Below are 22,759 nucleotides of genomic sequence, written 5' to 3'. Positions count from 1 at the left end.
CCATTGGAATAAAGGGATCCAGGCTGGAGCAGCTCCTGAAGGAATGAGCCCATGGAATAAAGGGAACAGTTCCTGAAGGGATGAGCCCATGGAATAAAGGGATCCAGGCTGGAGCAGTTCCTGAAGGAATGAGCCCATGGAATAAAGGGATCCAGGCTGGAGCAGTTCCTGAAGGAATGAGCCCATGGAATAAAGGGATCCAGGCTGGAGCAGTTCCTGAAGGAATGAGCCCATGGAATAAAGGGATCCAGGCTGGAGCAGCTCCTGAAGGAATGACTCCATGGAATAAAGGAATCCAGGCTGGAGCAGCTCCTGAAGGAATGAGCCCATGGAATAAAGGGAACAGTTCCTGAAGGAATGAGCCCATGGAATAAAGGGATCCAGGCTGGAGCAGATTCCTGGTGGGATCTGTGACCCCACAGGGATCCAGGCTGGAGCAGTTCCTGAAGGAATGAGCCCATGGAATAAAGGGATCCAGGCTGGAGCAGCTCCTGAAGGAATGAGCCCATGGAATAAAGGGATCCAGGCTGGAGCAGCTCCTGAAGGGATGAGCCCATGGAATAAAGGGATCCAGGCTGGAGCAGATTCCTGGTGGGATTTGTGACCCCACAGGGATCCAGGCTGGAGCAGCTCCTGAAGGAATGAGCCCATGGAATAAAGGGAGCAGTTCCTGAAGGAATGAGCCCATGGAATAAAGGGAACAGTTCCTGAAGGAATGAGCCCATGGAATAAAGGGAGCAGTTCCTGAAGGAATGAGCCCATGGAATAAAGGGAACAGCTCCTGAAGGAATGACCCCATATGGAATAAAGGGATCCAGGCTGGAGCGGGCAGTTCCTAAAGCTGTGCCAGGGAAGGTTGAGGTTGGATTTTAGGGAAAATTCCTCCATGCAAAGCTTATCCAGCCCTGGCCCAGCTGCCCAGGCAGGGGTGGAGCCCCCATTCCTGGAGGGATTTAAAATCCCTGTGGATGTGGAACTTGAGGACGTGGACGGCCTTGGAAGTGCTGGGAGTGGTTGGGCTTGACCTTAAAGAAATTTTCCAACCTAAATAATTCCCTGATTCTCTGAAATCTGGAGTGAAGTGGAATAATGGAGTTGGGACAGCAGGAGAGGGAAGTGTAAAAAAAAAAAAAATGGAATAATTTATTCCTGGCTGTGGATATTTTCTTTCTTATTTTCCTCCCCAGGCACAGGGAAAACCTCGACCTTGGTCAAGTACGCGGAGAAATTCCCGGAGCTGAAATTCCTTTACCTGGCTTTTAACAAAGCGGTGGCAGAGAAAGGGAAGAATGTTTTTCCAAGGAATGTCACGTGCAAGACCTTCCACTCCTTGGCTTATGGAAGCGTCGGGAGATAGTGAGTGGGGAATTGAAATTCCTTCGGGGAAGCAGGGAAAGGACGAGGAAAGGGAAGGGGTTTTGAAGGAAACCTCCGGAAATTTGAGGCAGTGCAAATAATGAGGGGAAAACTTTGTCATTTGTGGTTTCCAAATGGACGCTCCGGGGATTTTAGCATCCAGGGGAGCACCTCAAAGCCAAGGAGCTCCTCCCAGGGAGGTGGGAATTCATTGGGAATGAGGTTTTCCCGCTTCCCATTTCCACTGGAATGCTACAACCCCTCCAAGCGCTGAGCAGAGGATCAATTTCCTTATCCTGAGGATAAGGGTGAGGATAATTTCCTTACCCTGACCCAATTTCTGTCCAATTCTGGCACATTTCAGCTGGGGATGGGAAGGAAAACCAGCCATGACCTGGAAAAAGAGGGAAATCCCGTTCCCTGGTTCTGGAATTCCAAGAATGGGCTCAATTTTCCATCTCTAAAATGTACCAAATCAACAAATCTGCGCTTCCGCCAGGACAAACCTGTGCAGATTTGAGGATATTCCATTATTAGGATGAATTGGGATCTAAAACCCAAGCTTTTTCCAGGGATAGCACAGACAAAAAAGGGGATTTCCGCGTGTTTTAACATTTTCTTTGTCTTTTTATCACCTCTGGCACAGCTACAAAGAGAAGGGCAAGCTGAACTTCTCCAAGATGTCCGTTTTTTCCATCAGCTTCCTCCTGCGTTGCAGGGAGGGCCAATCCCTGTTTGTGAGAGGGAAAACGGTGTCCCAGACCTTGGAAAATTTCTTTTCCTCCTCAGATGAGGAGATCTGTGAGGAGCACACGCCCCTGTGGTTCAAAAACACTCACAGGCAGATGCAGCTCGTGAGCCGAGAGGAGAAGAGAGTGAGTTTTTGGGATGGAGCCTCGGGATTTTCCAAGGTTGGATGGGGCCTGGAGAAATCCTTGGACTGTGGGAAATGTCTCGTGGATGGGGTGGGACTGGATGGGCTTTGAGGTCTCTTCCATTCCAAACCATTCCATGATTTTTGAAAATAATTTGTGTTCATTCCCCCTTCCCAAAATGTTGTTTGGTGGGGATCTTCCCGTGTTCGGCTGAAATTTGGGAAGAAGGATTGGGGTTGGGGAATCCTTCAGCCAGAGAAGGGGTTGGGGTCAATCCTCTGAGCTTTGGAAGAAAGCAGAGGCTGGAAGCAACATTCCAAAGGAATTGGGAGGAGGAATCAAAAAATTGGGAAGAGGAATCAAAAAATCGGGAGGAGGAATCAAAGATTGGGAAGAGAAATCAAAGATTGGGAGGAGGAATCAAAGATTGGGAGGAGGAATCAAAGATTGGGAAGAGGAATCAAAGATTGGGAAGGGAAATCAAAGATTGGGAAGAGGAATCAAAGATTGGGAAGAGAAATCAAAGATTGGGAAGGGAAATCAAAGATTGGGAGGAGGAATCAAAGATTGGGAAGAGAAATCAAAGACTGGGAGGAGGAATCAAAGATTGGGAAGGGAAATCAAAGATTGGGAAGAGGAATCAAAGATTGGGAAGAGAAATCAAAGATTGGGAAGGGAAATCAAAGATTGGGAGGAGGAATCAAAGATTGGGAAGAGGAATCAAAGATTGGGAAGGGAAATCAAAGATTGGGAAGAGGAATCAAAGACTGGGAAGAGGAATCAAAATTTGGGAAGAGGAATCAAAATTTGGGAAGAGGAATCAAAGATTGGGAAGAGGAATCAAAGATTGGGAAGAGAAATCAAAGATTGGAAAGAGGAATCAAAGATTGGGAGGAGGAATCAAAGATTGGGAGGAGGAATCAACGATTGAGAAAAAAGAAATTAAACATTGGGAGGAGAAATCAAAGATTGGGAGGAGAAATCAAAGATTGGGAAGAGGAATCAAAGTTTGGGAAGAGGAAGCAAAGGATGGATTGGATACTGGGATATTGGGATACTGGGATATTGGGATACTGGGATACTGGGATATTGGGATATTGGGATACTGGGATACTGGGATATTGGGATACTGGGATATTGGGATATTGGGATATTGGGATACTGGGATACTGGGATATTGGGATACTGGGATACTGGGATATTGGGATATTGGGATATTGGGATACTGGGATATTGGGATATTGGGATACTGGGATATTGGGATATTGGGATATTGGGATACTGCGATATTGGGATACTGGGATATTGGGATACTGGGATACTGGGATATTGGGATATTGGGATACTGGGATACTGGGATATTGGGATATTGGGATACTGGGATATTGGGATACTGGGATATTGGGATACTGGGATATTGGGACGTTGGGATATTGGGATACTGGGATATTGGGATACTGGAATATTGGGATACTGGGATATTGGGATATTTGGATACTGGGATATTGGGATGTTGGGATACTGCGATATTGGGATACTGGGATATTGGGATATTGGGATACTGGGATACTGGGATACTGGGATATTGGGATACTGGGATTGGGATATTGGGATGTTGGGATACTGGGATGTTGGGATATTGGGATACTGGGATGTTGGGATACTGGGATACTGGGATATTGGGATACTGGGATTGGGATATTGGGATGTTGGGATACTGGGATATTGGGATACTGGGATGTTGGGATACTGGGATGTTGGGATATTGGGATACTGGGATTGGGATATTGGGATGTTGGGATACTGGGGTATTGGGATACTGGGATGTTGGGATATTGGGATACTGGGATATTGCAATACTGGGATGTTGGGATATTGGGATGTTGGGATATTGGGATATTGGCTGGGAGGGGCTGGGCTGGAATTCCCAGAGAAGCTGTGGCTGCCCCTGAATCCCTGGAGTTGTCCAAGACCAGGTTGGAGCAACCTGGGATAGAGGAAAATGTCCCTGCCCATGGATGGGGTGGGACTGGATGGACTTTGAGGCCCTTTCCAGCCCAAACCATTCCATGATTTTATTTTTATCCCACGACTTTTATCCCAATCCTTCTTTTTTTCCCCTTTTAGATCAGCGTGGAAGAGGCCAGGGAGATTTGGCGCAACATGAAGAAGCTGGATGGAGACGCAGAGAAGAAATACAAGATGACTTGTGACGGTAAAAAAAGATGGAAAATCCCTCAGGGAAAAAGGGATTTGGTAGTGGAAAAAAAAAAATCAATGGATTTATTATTCCTACTTCTGGCTGAGCATCCAGAAGGAGAAAAATCCCTTTTTTCCCTGCCTCTGGCTCCCCAGGGAATATCCCTCTGGCTCAATTTTTCATCTCTTAAAAATGCACCCAATGAATTTCTGCTCCCGCTAGGATAAAAACGTGCAGGTTTTAAAGATATTCCCTTTTTTCATCCGTAGCTAAAAATCAATCCCAAAAAGTTGCAAGTTCCTTCCAGCCCGTCCTTTCCTCTGGGTAGCGTCGGAGAAAACTGGGAAAAAGCTTTTCCTTGGAATTTTTTGGTGGGCATTAAGAAGTTTGAAATCATCAAATTTTGCCTGCCAAGAGAGACAGATTTTTTTTTTTGCCACTCTTCCGAACGCCCTGGAAATTCCAAGCAGGAAGCGAGGCCGGAAATGTCACAAACCAGCAAAATAAAAAATAAAAAAAGGGATTTGTTTTAAAAGATCCCGGTGCTTTATGCTGAGGGAATTCCTCTCTCCGTGAAATTCCTGATTTTTTTTTTTTCCCCCTTCAGGATATTTAAAACTTTGGCAGCTCAGCAAGCCCCAGCTCTCAGGATTCGACGCCATTTTTGTGGACGAAGCCCAGGATTGCACTCCAGGTGAGTTATTCCAGGAGCTGGAGCTCCAGTCCCACTCCAGAGGGGATTTCCAGGTGCTCAGGAACGTGGTGGAGGAATCTTAACCAAAATAATGCAAATTTAAACAAATTTTCCCCTCAGGTTTAACATTTTTAACTTAGCTTTCCCTGGGTTTGGGTCAGGTTCAGGTTCAGTTTCAGGTTCAGGTTCATTATTCCAGGAGCTGGAGCTCCAATCCCACTTCCAAAGGGATTTCCAGGTGCTCAGGAACATGGTGGAAGAATCTCAACTGAAATAATGGGAATTTAAACAAATTTTCCCCTCAGGTTTAACATTTTAACTTAGCTTTCACTGGGTTTGGGTCAGGTTCAGGTTCATTATTCGAGGAGCTAGAGCTCCAGTCCCACTCCAGAGGAGATTTCCAGGTGCTCAGGAACGTGATGGAGGAATCTTAACCAAAATAATGGGAATTTAAACAAATTTTCCCGTCAGGTTTAACATTTTAAACCAGGCTTTCACTGGGTTTGAAGCACGTCCTTCCCTCATGATCCAGACCGAGCTTTCACTGGGACTGGGTCAGGTTCAGGTTCATTATTCCAGGCCTGGAGCTCCAGTCCCACTTCCAGAGAGGATTTCCAGGTGCTCAGGAACGTGGTGGAGGAATCTTAACCAAAATAATGGGAATTTAAACAAATTTTCCCCTCAGGTTTAACATTTTAACTTAGCTTTCCCTGGGTTTGGGTCAGGTTCAGGTTCAGTTTCAGGTTCAGGTTCAGGTTCAGGTTCATTATTCTAGGAGCTGGAGCTCCAATCCCACTCCGGAGGAGATTTCCACATGCTCAGGAACGTGCTGGAAGAATCTTAACCAAAATAATGGGAATTTAAACAAATTTTGCCTTCAGGTTTAACATTTTTTAACCGACCTTTCACTGGGTTTGAAGCACGTCCTTCCCTCGTGATCCAAACCGAGCTTTCACTGGGTTTGGGTCAGGTTCAGGTTCATTATTCCAGGAGCTGGAGCTCCAATCCCACTCCGGAGATTTCCACGTGCTCAGGAACATGGTGGAGGAATCTTAACCAAAATAATGGGAATTTAAACAAATTTTCCCCTCAGGTTTAACATTTTAAACCGAGCTTTCAATGGGTTTGGGTCAGGTTCAGGTTCAGGTTCAGGTTCAGTTATTCCAGGCCCACTCCAGTCCCACTTCCAAAGGAATTTCCAGGTGCTCAGGAATGTGGTGAAAGTATCTTAACCAAAATAATGGGAATTTAAACAAATTTTCCCCTCAGGTTTGATATTTTTAACCGAGCTTACAACTTTCACTGGGTTTGGGTCAGGTTCAGGTTCATTATTCCAGGAGCTGGAGCTCCAGTCCCACTCCAGAGGAGATTTCCACGTGCTCAGGAACGTGGTGAAAGTATCTTAACCAAAATAATGGGAATTTAAACAAATTTTCCCCTCCGGTTTAACATTTCAAACCGACCTTTCACTGGGTTTGAAGCACGTTCTCCCCTCATGATCCAGACCGAGCTTTCACTGGGTTTGGGTCAGGTTCAGGTTCATTATTCCAGGCCGGGAGCTCCAATCTCACTTCCAAAGGAATTTCCAGGTGCTCAGGAACGTGGTAGAAGAATCTCAACTGAAATAATGGGAATTTAAACAAATTTTCCCCTCAGGTTTAACATTTTAACTTAGCTTTCACTGAGTTTGGGTCAGGTTCAGGTTCATTATTCCAGGCCTGGAGCTCCAATCCCAGTCCAGAGGGGATTTCCACGTGCTCAGGAACGTGGTGGAGGAATCTTAACCAAAATAATGAGAATTTAAACAAATTCTCCCCTCAGGTTTAACATTTTAAACCGACCTTTCACTGGGTTTGAAGCACGTTCTCCCCTCATGATCCAGACCGAGCTTTCACTGAGTTTGGGTCAGGTTCAGGTTCAGGTTCATTATTCCAGGCCTGGAGCTCCAATCCCAATTCCAAAGGGATTTCCATGTGCTCAGGAACGTGGTGGAAGAATCTTAACTGAAATAATGGGAATTTAAACAAATTTTCCCCTCAGGTTTAACATTTTTAACCGAGCTTTCACTGGGTTTGGGTCAGGTTCAGTTTCAGGTTCAGGGTCAGGTTCAGGTTCAGGTTCAGGTTCAGGTTCATTATTCCAGGAGCTGGAGCTCCAATCCCACTCCAGAGGGGATTTCCATGAGCTCAGGAACGTGGTGGAGGAATCTTAACCAAAATACTCAGATTTTAAAGAAATTTACCCCTCAGGTTTAACATTTTAACTTAGCTTTCACTGGGTTTGAAGCACGTCCTTCCCTCATGATCCAGACCGAGCTTTCACTGGGTTTGGGTCAGGTTCAGGTTCAGGTTCATTATTCCAGGAGCTGGAGCTCCAATCCCACTCCAGAGAGGATTTCCAGGTGCTCAGGAATGTGGTGGGATAATCTTAACCTCAATATTTGGATTTTAAACAGATTTTCCCCTCAGATTTAACATTTTAAACCGACTTTTCACTGGGTTTGAAGCGCGTCCTTCCCTCGTGATCCAAACCGAGCTTTCACTGCGATTGGGTCAGGTTCAGGTTCAGTTATTCCAGGAGCTGGTGCTCCAATCCCACTCCAGAGGAGATTTCCACGTGCTCAGGAACGTGGTGGAGGAATCTTAACCAAAATAATGGGAATTTAAACAAATTTTCCCCTCAGGTTTAACATTTTTAACCGACCTTTCAATGGGTTTGGGTCTGGATCAGGTTCAGGCTCAGGCTCAGGTTCAGGCTCAGGTTCAGGTTCAGGTTCAGGTTCAGGTTCAGTTATTCCAGGAGCTGGAGCTCCAATCCCACTCCAGAGGGGATTTCCAGGTGCTCAGGAACGTGGTAGAAGAATCTTACCCAAAATACTCAGATTTTAAACAAGTTTTCCCCTCAGATTTAAGTTTTTAAACTTAGCTTTGACTGGGTTTGGGTCAGGTTCAGGTTCAGATTCAGGTTCATTATTCCAGGAGCTGGAGCTCCAGTCCCACTCCAGAGGAGATTTCCACGTGCTCAGGAACGTGGTGAAAGTATCTTAACCAAAATAATGGGAATTTAAACAAATTTTCCCCTCAGGTTTAACATTTTTAACCGAGCTTTCACTGGGTTTGGGTCAGGTTCAGGTTCAGGTTCAGTTATTCCAGGAGCTGGAGCTCCAGTCCCACTCCAGAGGAGATTTCCACGTGCTCAGGAACGTGGTGAAAGTATCTTAACCAAAATAATGGGAATTTAAACAAATTTTCCCCTCAGGTTTAACATTTTTAACCGAGCTTTCACTGGGATTGGGTCAGGTTCAGGTTCAGGTTCATTATTCCAGGAGCTGGAGCTCCAATCCCACTTCCAGAGATTTCCAGGTGCTCAGGAACGTGGTGGAGGAATCTTAACCAAAATAATGGGAATTTAAACAAATTTTCCCCTCAGGTTTAACATTTTTAATGGAGCTTTCACTGGGTTTAGGTCAGGTTCAGGTTCAGGTTCAGTTATTCCAGGCCTGGAGCTCCAGTCCCACTCCAGAGGGGATTTCCAGGTGCTCAGGAACGTGGTGGAGGAATCTTAACCAAAATAATGAGAATTTAAACAAATTTTCCCCTCAGGTTTAACATTTTAACTTAGCTTTCCCTGGGTTTGGGTCAGGTTCAGGTTCAGTTTCAGGTTCAGGTTCATTATTCCAGGAGCTGGAGCTCCAATCCCACTTCCAGAGGGGTTTTCCAGGTGCTCAGGAACGTGGTGGAAGAATCTCAACTGAAATAATGGGAATTTAAACAAATTTTCCCCTCAGGTTTAGCATTTTAACTTAGCTTCCACTGGGTTTGGGTCAGGTTCAGGTTCAGGTTCATTATTCCAGGAGCTGGAGCTCCAATCCAACTCCAGAGGGGATTTCCAGGTGCTCAGGAACGTGGTGGGAGAATCTTAACCTCAATATTTGGATTTTAAACAAATTTTCCCCTCAGGTTTAACATATTTAACCGAGCTTTCACTGGGTTTGGGTCAGGTTCAGGTTCAGGTTCAGGTTCAGGCTCAGGTTCAGGTTCAGGTTCAGTTATTCCAGGCCTGGAGCTCCAGTCCCACTCCAGAGAGGATTTCCAGGTGCTCAGGAACGTGGTGGAAGAATCTCAACTGAAATAATAGGAATTTAAACAAATTTTCCCCTCAGGTTTAACATTTTTAACTGAGCTTTCACTGGGTTTGGGTCAGGTTCAGGTTCAGGTTCAGTTATTCCCGGCCTGGAGCTCCAATCCCACTTCCAAAGGGATTTCCAGGTGCTCAGGAATGTGGTGAAAGTATCTTAACCAAAATAACGGGAATTTGAATAAATTTTCCCCTCAGGTTTAATATTTTTAACTGAACTTTCACTGGGTCTGGTTCAGGTTCAGGTTCAGGTTCAGGTTCAGGTTCAGGTTCAGGTTCAGGTTCATTATTCCAGGAGCTGGAGCTCCAATCCCACTCCAGAGGGGATTTCCAGGTGCTCAGGAACGTGGTGGAGGAATCTTAACCAAAATAATGGGAATTTAAACAAATTTTCCCCTCAGGTTTAACATTTTAACTTAGCTTTCACTGGGTTTGGGTCAGGTTCAGGTTCAGGTTCATTATTCCAGGCCTGGAGCTCCAATCCCACTCCAGAGGGGATTTCCACGTGCTCAGGAATGTGGTGGGAGAATCTTAACCTCAATATTTGGATTTTAAACAAATTTTCCCCTCAGGTTTAACATTTTTTAACCGAGCTTTCACTGGGTTTGGGTCTGGATCAGGTTCAGGCTCAGGCTCAGGCTCAGGTTCAGGTTCAGGCTCAGGCTCAGGTTCAGGTTCAGGTTCAGGTTCAGGTTCAGTTATTCCCGGCCTGGAGCTCCAATCCCACTTCCAAAGGGATTTCCAGTTGCTCAGGAATGTGGTGAAAGTATCTTAACCAAAATAATGGGAATTTAAATAAATTTTCCCCTCAGGTTTAATATTTTTAACTGAGCTTTCACTGGGTCTGGTTCAGGTTCAGGTTCAGGTTCAGGTTCAGGTTCATTATTCCAGGAGCTGGAGCTCCAATCCCACTTCCAAAGGGATTTCCAGGTGCTCAGGAATGTGGTGAAAGTATCTTAACCAAAATACTCAGATTTTAAACAAGTTTTCCCCTCAGATTTAAGTTTTTAAACTTAGCTTTGACTGGGTTTGGGTCAGGTTCAGGTTCAGGTTCATTTTTCCAGGAGCTGGAGCTCCAATCTCACTCCAGAGGGGATTTCCACGTGCTCAGGAATGTGGTGGGAGAATCTTAACCTCAATATTTGGATTTTAAACAAATTTTCCCCTCAGGTTTAACATTTTAAACCTACCTTTCACTGGGTTTGAAGCACGTTCTCCCCTCATGATCCAGACTGAGCTTTCCCTGGGATTGGGTCAGGTTCAGGTTCATTATTCCAGGCCGGGAGCTCCAGTCCCACTCCAGAGGAGATTTCCAGGTGTTCAGGAACGTGGTGGAGGAATCTTAACCAAAATAATGGGAATTTAAACAAATTTTCCCCTCAGGTTTAACATTTTAACTTAGCTTTCACTGGGTTTGGGTCAGGGTCAGGGTCAGGTTCAGGTTCATTATTCCAGGAGCTGGAGCTCCAATCCCACTCCAGTGGGGATTTCCACGTGCTCAGGAATGTGGTGGGAGAATCTTAACCTCAATATTTGGATTTTAAACAAATTTTCCCCTCAGGTTTGACATTTTTAACCGAGCTTTCACTGGGTTTGGGTTTGGGTCAGGTTCGGGTTCAGGTTCAGGTTCATTATTCCAGGCCTGGAGCTCCAATCCCACTCCAGAGGGGATTTCCAACGTGCTCAGGAACGTGCTGGAAGAATCTTAACCAAAATAATGGGAATTTAAACAAATTTTCCCCTCAGGTTTAACATTTTTTAACCGACCTTTCAATGGGTTTGAAGCACGTCCTTCCCTCATGATCCAGACCGAACTTTCACTGGGATTGGGTCAGGTTCAGGTTCAGTTATTCCAGGCCTGGAGCTCCAATCCCACTCCAGAGGGGACTTCCACGTGCTCAGGAACGTGCTGGAAGAATCTTAACCAAAATAATGCGAATTTAAACAATTTTTCCCCTCAGGTTTAACATTTTCTAACCAACCTTTCACTGAGTTTGGGTCAGGTTCAGGTTCATTATTCCAGGAGCTGGAGCTCCAATCCCACTCCAGAGGGGATTTCCAGGTGCTCAGGAACGTGATGGAGGAATCTTAACCAAAATAATGGGAATTTAAACAAATTTTCCCCTCAGGTTTAACATTTTAAACCGACCTTTCACTGGGTTTGGGTCAGGTTCAGGGTCAGGTTCAGGTTCAGTTATTCCAGGCCCACTCCAATCCCACTTCCAAAGGAATTTCCAGGTGCTCAGGAATGTGGTGAAAGTATCTTAACCAAAATAATGGGAATTTAAACAAATTTTCCCCTCAGGTTTAATATTTTTAACCGAGCTTTCAACTTTCACTGGGTTTGGGTCAGGTTCAGGTTCATTATTCCAGGAGCTGGAGCTCCAATCCCACTCCAGAGGAGATTTCCAGGTGCTCAGGAACGTGGTGGAAGAATCTTAACCAAAATAATGGGAATTTAAACAAATTTTCCCCTCAGGTTTAACATTTTAACTTAGCTTTCACTGGGTTTGGGTCAGGTTCAGGTTCAGGTTCATTATTCCAGGAGCTGGAGCTCCAATCCCACTCCAGAGGGGATTTCCAGGTGCTCAGGAACGTGCTGGAAGAATCTTAACCAAAATAATGGGAATTTAAACAAATTTTCCCCTCAGGTTTAACATTTTTTAACCGACCTTTCACTGGGTTTGAAGCGCGTCCTTCCCTCCTGATCCAGACCGAGCTTTCCCTGGGATTGGGTCAGGTTCAGGTTCATTATTCCAGGAGCTGGAGCTCCAATCCCACTCCAGAGGAGATTTCCAGGTGCTCAGGAACGTGGTGGAAGTATCTTAACCAAAGTAATGGGAATTTAAACAATTTTTCCCCTCAGGTTTAATATTTTTAACTGAGCTTTCACAGGGTCTGGTTCAGGTTCAGGTTCAGGTTCAGTTATTCCAGGAGCTGGAGCTCCAGTCCCACTCCAGAGAAGATTTCCAGGTGCTCAGGAACGTGGTGGAGGAATCTTAACCAAAATACTCAGATTTTAAACAAATTTTCACCTCAGATTTAACATTTTTAACCAACCTTTCAGTGGGTTTGGGTCAGGTTCAGGTTCAGTTATTCCAGGAGCTGGAGCTCCAATCCCGCTCCAGAGGAGATTTCCAGGTGCTCAGGAATGTGGTGGAAGTATCTTAACCTCAATATTTGGATTTTAAACAAATTTTCCCCTCGGGTGTAACATTTTTTAACCGACCTTTCACTGGGTTTGAAGCGCGTCCTTCCCTCGTGATCCAAACCGAGCTTTCACTGAGTTTGGGTCAGGTTCAGGTTCATTATTCCAGGCCTGGAGCTCCAGTCCCACTCCAGAGGAGATTTCCACGTGCTCAGGAACGTGCTGGAAGAATCTTAACCAAAATAATGGGAATTTAAACAAATTTTCCCCTCAGGTTTAACATTTTTAAACCGACCTTTCACTGGGTTTGAAGCACGTCCTTCCCTCATGATCCAAACCGAGCTTTCCCTGGGACTGTCGCAGATTCTTCCCTCATGATCCGAACTGAGTTTTTCCCTCGCCTTTCCAGAAGGTTCTTCCTCACCATCCAATTTATATATTTTTTGTCCTGTCCCCAGCCATCGTGGATATCGTGCAATCCCAGAAATGCGGGAAAATCCTGGTGGGAGACCCTCACCAGCAGATCTACACCTTCCGAGGGGCCGTCAACACCCTCTACACGGTGCCCCACACGCACCTGTACTTCCTGACCCAGGTGAGGGCGGCGTTTTCTGTGGATAAATCCCAAATCCGTGGAAAATCTGGCACCGGGGAGGGGATTTGTTTTTGGGGAATCCAGAACTTGTGGGATTTTAGTGAGGGAAAAGTGGGAGCTGGGAGGAGAAAGGCCTTTTTTTTTTTAAAAGGGAGCACATCTGGAATGCTGCATCCAGCTGTGGGATCCAACAGCAGCAGGACGCGGAGCTGCTGGGAGAGCTGGGGGTGCTCACCTGGAGAAGGGAAGGATGCAGGGAGAGCTTCCAGAACGTTCCAGGGCCTGAAGGAACTCCAGGAGAGCTGCAGAGGGGCTGGGGACAAGGCCTGGAGGGACAGGACACAGGGAATGGCTCCCAGTGCCAGAGGGCAGCGCTGGATGGGATCTTGGGAAGGAATTCCTGCCCGGGCTGCAATTCCCAGAGCAGCTGTGGATCATTCCCTGGATCCCTGGAATGTCCAAGGCCACATTGGACATTGGGGCTTGGAGCAGCCTGGGATCATGGAATTATCCCTGGAATGAGCTCTGAGCTCCCTTCCCACCCAAACCGCTTCAGGATTCTGGGATTTGGGACACTCCGAATCCATCCCGAGGGATTTTTCTGGAAAATGGGGAGAGGAAAGAGAGGGGAAGGGAAGGGAGACCCTTGATGGTGTCCTGAGATTCCAAGTGAAGCCCCTGGATGCATCAATTTCTTGGAGAGGAGATGGATCCAACCTCAGGCTCTGGAGCCGGGCTGGGAGAGCTGGGAATGTTCTCCTGGAGAAGGGAAGGATGCAGGGAGAGCTTCCAGAACATTCCAGGGCCTGAAGGGGCTCCGGGAGAGCTGCAGAGGGGCTGGGGACAAGGCCTGGAGGGACAGGACACAGGGAATGGATTGGGATTGGAAAAGGGAAGATTTGAGATCTTGGGAAGGAATTCCTGCCTGGGCTGCAATTCCCAGAGCAGCTGTGGATCATTCCCTGGATCCCTGGAATGTCCAAGGCCACATTGGACATTGGGGCTTGGAGCAGCCTGGGATCATGGAATTATCCCTGGAATGAGCTCTGAGCTCCCTTCCCACCCAAACCGCTTCAGGATTCTGGGATTTGGGACACTCCGAATCCATCCCGAGGGATTTTTCTGGAAAATGGGGAGAGGAAAGAGAGGGGAAGGGAAGGGAGACCCTTGATGGTGTCCTGAGATTCCAAGTGAAGCCCCTGGATGCATCAATTTCTTGGAGAGGAGATGGATCCAACCTCAGGCTCTGGAGCCGGGCTGGGAGAGCTGGGAATGTTCTCCTGGAGAAGGGAAGGATGCAGGGAGAGCTTCCAGAACATTCCAGGGCCTGAAGGGGCTCCGGGAGAGCTGCAGAGGGGCTGGGGACAAGGCCTGGAGGGACAGGACACAGGGAATGGATTGGGATTGGAAAAGGGAAGATTTGAGATCTTGGGAAGGAATTCCTGCCTGGGCTGCAATTCCCAGAGCAGCTGTGGATCATTCCCTGGATCCCTGGAATGTCCAAGGCCACATTGGACATTGGGGCTTGGAGCAGCCTGGGATCATGGAATTATCCCTGGAATGAGCTCTGAGCTCCCTTCCCACCCAAACCGCTTCAGGATTCTGGGATTTGGGACCCTCAGAATCCATCCCGAGGGATTTTTCTGGAAAATGGGGAGAGGAAAGAGAGGGGAAGGGAAGGGAGACCCTTGATGGTGTCCTGAGATTCCAAGTGCAGCCCCTGGGTGCATCAATTTCTTGGAGAGGAGATGGATCCAACCTCAGGCTCTGGAGCTGGGCTGGGAGAGCTGGGAATGTTCTCCTGGAGAAGGGAAGGATCCAGGGAGAGCTTCCAGAACATTCCAGGAGAGCTGCAGAGGGGCTGGGGACAAGGACAGGACATGGGGAATGGATTGGGATTGGAGAAGGGGAGATTTGGGATCTTGGGAAGGAATTCCTGCCTGGGCTGGGATTGCCAGAGCAGCTGTGGATCATTCCCTGGATCTCTGGAATGTCCAAGGAAGGATTGGAGCAGCCTGGGATCGTGGAATTATCCCTGGAACGAGCTCTGAGCTCCCTTCCCACCCAAACCGCTTCAGGATTCTGGGATTTGGGACCCTCAGAATCCATCCCGAGGGATTTTTCTGGAAAACGGGGAGAGGAAAGAGAGGGGAAGGGAAGGGAGACCCTTGATGGTGTCCTGAGATTCCAAGGGAAGCCCCTGGATGCATCAATTTCTTGGAGAGGAGATGGATCCAACCTCAGGCTCTGGAGCTGGGCTGGGAGAGCTGGGAATGTTCTCCTGGAGAAGGGAAGGATCCAGGGAGAGCTTCCAGAACATTCCAGGAGAACTTCCAGAACATTCCAGGAGAGCTGCAAAGGGACTGGGGACAAGGAGAGGACACAGGGAATGGATTGGGGTGGGATCTTGGGAAGGAATTCCTGCCCTGGCTGCAATTCCCAGAGAATCCCTGGAATGTCCAAGGAAAATGTTGGACATTGGAGCAACCTGGAACAGCGGGAGGTGAATCCCTGCCCATGGCAGGAGGATTTCCAGGGACATTTTGGGGATTTTGGTGCCTTTTCCAAGAGAAAAAATTACCCAGGAAGTTGGTGGGAGTCAGATAATTTGGATTTGAAGCATGACCGGGATTTCCAGGAACGTTTTGGATGGATTCTGCTGCTTTTTCCAAGAGAAAAGCCCTCCAGAACGTTTTAAGAATAACCAGGATTTCCTGGAATATTTTGGAGGTCTTCTGATGGCTTTTTCCACGAGGAAAAAAAACCAAAAAAAATCTCCAGAAGCTCGCTGGCAATCCCATAAATCCGTACCAGAGCAATCCTTTTCTAGATTCCATCGGTTTTTTTCCCTGCTGATCCCGGGATTTTTCCGCGCAGAGTTTCCGCTTCGGCCCCGAGATCGCTTACGTGGGCTCCACGATCCTGGACGTTTGCAAAGAGATCCGCTGTAAAAACCTGCTGGGGGGAAACCAGAGCGGTGAGCTCTAATTCCGGAGAGATTCCCCCAAAAAATCGGGATTAAATCGGCGGGAATCGAGTCGTTCTGTTCAGTGGATCCGTTTAGTTTTGGGGTTTGCTGTTAATTTATTAGGAAATAGTCCCGATAAAAAATGAAATTATTATGTGGGATTATTATAATGTAATGTCATGTGATGTAATATAATATAATATAATATAATATAATATAATATAATATAATGTAATATAATATAATATAATATACATTATATTATATTGCATTGTATTATATTACATTATATTATTAAATTACATTATATTATATTACATTATACTATATTAAATTATATTAGATTACATTATATTACATTATATTATATTACATTACACTATATTAAATTATATTAGATTACATTATATTACATTACATTATATTATATTACATTACACTATGTTGCATTACATTACATTATATTATCTTACATTACATTATATTATATTACATTATATAATATTATATTACATTATATGATATTACATTTTAGTATAGTATAGTATATTACATTGCATTATATAATATTATCTTACATTATATCACATTATAGTTCATTACATTATATTATATCATGTTATATTATATTACATATTATATTATATTGCATTTCATTATATTACATTATATTACATTATATTACATTACATTATATTACATTGTTATATTAATATAATAATAATACAATAATATTATACTGTTAGTAGTCACTAATAATAGATTTTTTAAGCATAGTAAATAAATAAAGTGAAGTAAAACAAAGAAAATAAAATTAAATTAATTAAAAGGAAATGAAATAAAATGAAATAAAATGAAATAAAATGAAATAAAATGAAATGAAATTAAATAAAATAAACCAAAATAAAATAATGAAATAAAATAAAAGTAAAATAGAATAAAATTACATAAAATAAAATTATATAAAACAAAATAATAAAATAAAATAGAATAGAATAGAATAGAATAAAATAAAATAAATTAAAATAAAACAAAATTAAATTAAATTGAATTAAATGCTTCCTCCTGCAGGTGACGTCAGGGCAGGCCGGGCCGGGCCCGTGGCGCTGCTGTCCCGCAGCAACTGGAACGTCTTTGAGGACGCCGTGAAATTCTCTGGGAGACAACCCCCGGCCAAAATCCACGTCATTGGGGTGAGGGGCAGCGCCCGCCGGGGCTTCCCAGAAAAAATTCCAGAGATTCCCATGGATATTCCAGGAAAAAAACGGAATTTTTTGTGCCCCAGGGATGCCGCGGTTCTCCGAGCTGTGCAGGCCTCAATCCGTTTTTAGGCCTCTTTGTCCTGTTTTTATCAGGGATGGGGCAGGGAAAAGAGGGATGGACGGTTGGAGTAAATTAATTCCATGATTTTCAATAAATATTCCAGGAAAAACCAGGAATTTTCAGGAAAAATCAGGATTTTTTTTGTGGGATGTTATTCAGAGCTGTTAATCTCCAACCCTTGTAGGCCTCATCCCATTTTTAGGCCTCTTTGTCCCATTTTTGTCAGGGATGGGGCAAGGGAAAAGGGATGGACAGCTGGAATAAAGAATTCCAAGATTTTAAAGAAATTTTCTAGGAAAAAAAAATGGGAATTTTCAGGAAAAATCAGAAATTTTTTTGTGGGATGTTATTTGGAGTTCCCCAACTCTTACAGACCTCATCCCATTTTTGGGATAATTTGCCCCATTTTCATGAGGGATGGGGCAGGGAAAAGAGGGATGCACAGCTGGAATAAAGAATTCCAAGGATTTAAAGAAATATTCCAGGAAAAAAATGGGAATTTTCAGGAAAAATCAGGATTTTTTTGTGGGTTGTTATTCAGAGCTGTAGCTCCCCAACCCTTGCAGGCCTCATCCCATTTTTGGGATAATATGTCTCATTTTTCATCAAGGATGGGGCAGGGAAAAGAGGGATGGACAGCAGGAATAAAGAATTCCAAGGATTTCAATGAATATTCCAGAAAAAAAAAAAAAGGGAATTTTGAGGAAAAATCAGGATTTTTTTGTGGGATGTTATTCAGAGCTGTTAATCTCCAACCCTTGCAGGCCTCATCCCATTTTTAGGCCTCTTTGTCCCATTTTTGTCAGGGATGGGGCAAGGGAAAAGGGATGGACAGCTGGAATAAAGAATTCCAAGATTTTAAAGAAATTTTCTAGGAAAAAAAATGGGAATTTTCAGGAAAAATCAGAAATTTTTTTGTGGGATATTATTTGGAGTTCCCCAACTCTTACAGACCTCATCCCATTTTTGGGATAATTTGCCCCATTTTCATGAGGGATGGAGTAGGGAAAAAGGGATGGACAGCTGGAATAAAGAATTCCAAGGATTTCAATAAATATTCCAGGGAAAAAACAGGAATTTTCAGGAAAAAGCAGGATTTTTTTGTGGGATGTTATTCTGAGCTGTTAATCTCCAACCCTTGCAGGCCTCATCCCATTTTTGGAATAGTATGTCTCATTTTTCATCAGGGATGGGGCAGGGAAAAGAGGGATGGACAGTTGGAATAAAGAATTCCAAGGATTTCAATGAATATTCCAGGAAAAAAATGGGAATTTTCAGGAAAAATCCGGATTTTTTTGTGGGATGTTATTCAGAGCTGTAACTCCCCAACCCTTACAGGCCTCATCCCATTTTTTGTATGATTTGTCCCATAATTTGGGATAATTTGTCTCATTTTTATGAGGGATGGGGCAGGGAAAAGAGGGATGCACAGTTGGAATAAAGAATTCCAAGGATTTCAATGAATATTCCAGGGGAAAAATGGGAATTTTCAGAAAAAAAACAGAATTTTTTTGTGGGATGTTATTCGGAGCTCCCCAACTCTTACAGACCTCATCCCATTTTTGGGATAATTTGCCCCATTTTCATGAGGGATGGGGCAGGGAAAAAGGGATGGACAGCAGGAATAAAGAATTCCAAGGATTTCAATAAATATTCCAGGGAAAAAAAGGGAATTTTCAGGAAAAATCAGGATTTTTTTGTGGGATGTTATTCAGAGCTGTAACTCCCCAACCCTTGCAGGCCTCATCCCATTTTGGGGATAATATGTCTCATTTTTATGAGGGATGGGGCAGGGAAAAGAGGGATGCACAGCTGGAATAAAGAATTCCAAGGATTTAAATAAATATTCCAGGAAAAAATGGGAATTTTCAGGAAAAAAAGCAGAATTTTTTTGTGGGATGTTATTCGGAGCTCCCCAACTCTTGCAGGCCTCATCCCATTTTGGGGATAATTTGTCCCATAATTTGGGATAATTTGTCCCATTTTCATGAGGGATAGGGCAGGGAAAAGAGGGATGCACAGTTGGAATAAAGAATTTCAAAGTTTTAAAGAAATATTCCAGGAAAAAACGGGAATTTTCATGAAAAATCAGGATTTTTTTGTGGATGTTATTTAGAGCTGTAACTCCCCAACCCTTGCAGGCTTCATCCTATTTTTGGGATAATATGTCTCATTTTTCATCAGGGATGGGGCTGGGAAAAGAGGGATGGACAGCTGGAAGAAAGAATTCCAAGGTTTTAAATGAATATTCCAGAAAAAAAAAAATGGGAATTTTGAGGAAAAAATCAGGATTTTTTTGTGGGATGTTATTCAGAGCTGTAACTCCCCAACCTTTGCAGGCCTCATCCCATTTTTAGGCCTCTTTGTCCTGTTTTTATCAGGGATGGGGTAGAGAAAAGAGGGATGCACAGCAGGAATAAAGAATTCCAAATTTTTAAATGAATATTCCAGGAAAAAAAAAGAGAATTTTCAGGAAAAAGCAGGATTTTTTTGTGGCCAAGAATGTTATTCAGAGCTGTAACTCCCCAACCCTTGCAGGCCTCATCCCATTTTTAGGCCTCTTTGTCCCGTTTTTGTCAGGGATGGGGCAGAGGGAAAAGGGATGCACAGCAGGAATAAAGAATTCCAAGGATTTAAATAAATATTCCAGGAAAAAAAAGGGAATTTTCAGGAAAAAAGCAGAATTTTTTTGTGGGATGTTATTCAGAGCTGTTAATCTCCAACCCTTGCAGGCCTCATCCCATTTTTGGAATAGTATGTCTCATTTTTATGAGGGATGGGGCAGGGAAAAGAGGGATGCACAGCTGGAATAAAGAATTCCAAAGTTTTAAAGAAATATTCCAGGAAAAAATGGGAATTTTCAGGAAAAATCAGGATTTTTTGTGGGATGTTATTTAGAGCTGTTCCTCTTCAACCTGACCAGGCCTCATCCCATTTTGGGGATAATTTGTCCCATAATTTGGGATAATTTGTCCCATTTTTATCAGGGATGGGGCAGGGAAAAGAGGGATGCACAGTTGGAATAAAGAATTCCAAGGATTTCAATGAATATTCCAGGAAAAAAATGGGATTTTTCAGAAAAAAGCAGAATTTTTTTGTGGCCAAGAATGTTATTTGGAGCTGTTGCTCTCCAACCCTTACAGGCCTCATCCCATTTTTGGGATAATTTGTCCCATCTTCATGAGGGATGGGGCAGGGAAAAGAGGGATGCACAGTTGGAATAAAAAATTCCAAAGTTTTAAAGAAATATTCCAGGAAAAAAATGGGAATTTTCAGGAAAAAGCAGGATTTTTTTGTGGGATGTTTTTCAGAGCTGTAACTCCCCAACCCTTGCAGGCCTCATCCCATTTTTAGGCCTCTTTGTCCTGTTTTAATCAAGGATGGGGCAGGGGAAAAAGGGATGCACAGCAGGAATAAAGAATTCCAAGGATTTAAATAAATATTCCAGGAAAAAAAAGGGAATTTTCAGGAAAAAAGCAGAAATTTTTTGTGGGATGTTATTCAGAGCTGTTAATCTCCAACCCTTACAGGCCTCATCCCATTTTTGGGATAATTTGTCCCATAATTTGGGATAATTTGTCTCATTTTTATCAGGGATGGGGCAGGGAAAAGAGGGATGCACAGCTGGAATAAAGAATTCCAAAGTTTTAAAGAAATATTCCAGGAAAAAAATGGGAATTTTCAGGAAAAAGCAGGAATTTTTTTGTGGGATGTTATTCAGAGCTGTTAATCTCCAACCCTTGCAGGCCTCATCCCATTTTTAGGCCTCTTTGTCCCGTTTTTGTCAGGGATGGGGCAGGGGAAAAGGGATGGACAGCTGGAATAAAGAATTCCAAGATTTTAAAGAAATTTTCTAGGAAAAAAAATGGGAATTTTCAGGAAAAATCAGAAATTTTTTTGTGGGATATTATTTGGAGTTCCCCAACTCTTACAGACCTCATCCCATTTTTGGGATAATTTGTCCCATTTTCATGAGGGATGGAGTAGGGAAAAAGGGATGGACAGCAGGAATAAAGAATTCCAAGGATTTCAATAAATATTCCAGGGAAAAAAATGGAATTTGTAGGAAAAATCAGGATTTTTTTGTGGGATGTTATTCAGAGCTGTAACTCCCCAATCTTTGCAGGCCTCATCCCATTTTTAGGCCTCTTTGTCCTGTTTTTATCAGGGATGGGGCTGGGAAAAGAGGGATGCACAGCTGGAATAAAGAATTCCAAGGATTTAAATAAATATTCCAGGAAAAAAAAGGGAATTTTCAGGAAAAAAGCAGAATTTTTTTGTGGGATGTTATTCAGAGCTGTTAATCTCCAACCCTTACAGGCCTCATCCCATTTTGGGGATAATTTGTCCCATAATTTGGGATAATTTGTCTCATTTTTATGAGGGATGGGGCAGGGTAAAGAGGGATGGACGGTTGGAGTAAATTAATTCCATGATTTTCAATAAATATTCCAGGAAAAAAATGGGAATTTTCAGGAAAAATCAGGATTTTTTTGTGGGATGTTATTCAGAGCTGTTAATCTCCAACCCTTGTAGGCCTCATCCCATTTTTAGGCCTCTTTGTCCCGTTTTTGTCAGGGATGGGGCAGGGAAAAGAGGGATGGACAGCTGGAATAAAGAATTCCAAGGATTTCAATGAATATTCCAGGAAAAAAATGGGATTTTTCAGAAAAAAGCAGAATTTTTTTGTGGCCAAGAATGTTATTTGGAGCTGTTGCTCTCCAACCCTTACAGGCCTCATCCCATTTTTGGGATAATTTGTCCCACAATTTGGGATAATTTGTCTCATTTTTATGAGGGATGGGGCAGGGAAAAGAGGGATGCACAGCTGGAATAAAGAATTCCACGGATTTCAATAAATATTCCAGGGAAAAAATGGGAATTTTCAGGAAAAAGCAGAATTTTTTTGTGGGATGTTATTCAGAGCTCCCCAACTCTTGCAGGCCTCATCCCATTTTGGGGATAATTTGTCCCATAATTTGGGATAATTTGTCCCATTTTCATGAGGGATGGGGCAGGGAAAAGAGGGATGCACAGCAGGAATAAAGAATTCCAAGGATTTCAATGAATATTCCAGGGAAAAAATGGGAATTTTCAGGAAAAATCAGGATTTTTTTGTGGGATGTTATTCAGAGCTGTTAATCTCCAACCCTTGCAGGCCTCATCCCATTTTTAGGCCTCTTTGTCCCGTTTTTGTCAGGGATGGGGCAGGGAAAAGAGGGATGCACAGCTGGAATAAAGAATTCCAAGGATTTCAATGAATATTCCAGGAAAAAAATGGGAATTTTCAGGAAAAATCAGGAATTTTTTGTGGGATGTTATTTAGATCTGTTACTCTTCAACCTGACCAGGCCTCATCCCATTTTGGGGATAATTTGTCTCATTTTTATGAGGGATGGGGCAGGGAAAAGAGGGATGCACAGCTGGAATAAAGAATTCCAAATTTTTAAATGAATATTCCAG

General features: G+C 43.7%; 1 protein-coding gene across 1 annotated transcript in view; it reads left to right on the top strand.

Moving 5' to 3' along the window:
* The window catches only part of FBH1 (F-box DNA helicase 1), a 40,451-nt gene that overhangs the window by 1,207 nt on the left and 16,485 nt on the right, over window positions 1–22,759 (top strand). The window contains exons 2-8 of the mRNA XM_040061431.2: window positions 1,188–1,356; window positions 2,003–2,231; window positions 4,359–4,446; window positions 5,039–5,125; window positions 12,869–13,005; window positions 15,883–15,982; window positions 17,045–17,166. Coding sequence (XP_039917365.1) covers window positions 1,188–1,356; window positions 2,003–2,231; window positions 4,359–4,446; window positions 5,039–5,125; window positions 12,869–13,005; window positions 15,883–15,982; window positions 17,045–17,166 — 932 coding nt within the window. The remainder of the gene's footprint in view (window positions 1–1,187; window positions 1,357–2,002; window positions 2,232–4,358; window positions 4,447–5,038; window positions 5,126–12,868; window positions 13,006–15,882; window positions 15,983–17,044; window positions 17,167–22,759) is intronic.

Source organism: Hirundo rustica, chromosome 4, assembly GCF_015227805.2.
Source record: "Hirundo rustica isolate bHirRus1 chromosome 4, bHirRus1.pri.v3, whole genome shotgun sequence".
Taxonomy (NCBI): Eukaryota; Metazoa; Chordata; class Aves; order Passeriformes; family Hirundinidae; genus Hirundo; species Hirundo rustica.
The sequence above is the reverse complement of the archived record's forward strand: the minus strand, read 5'-3'. Positions and strand labels throughout refer to the sequence as shown.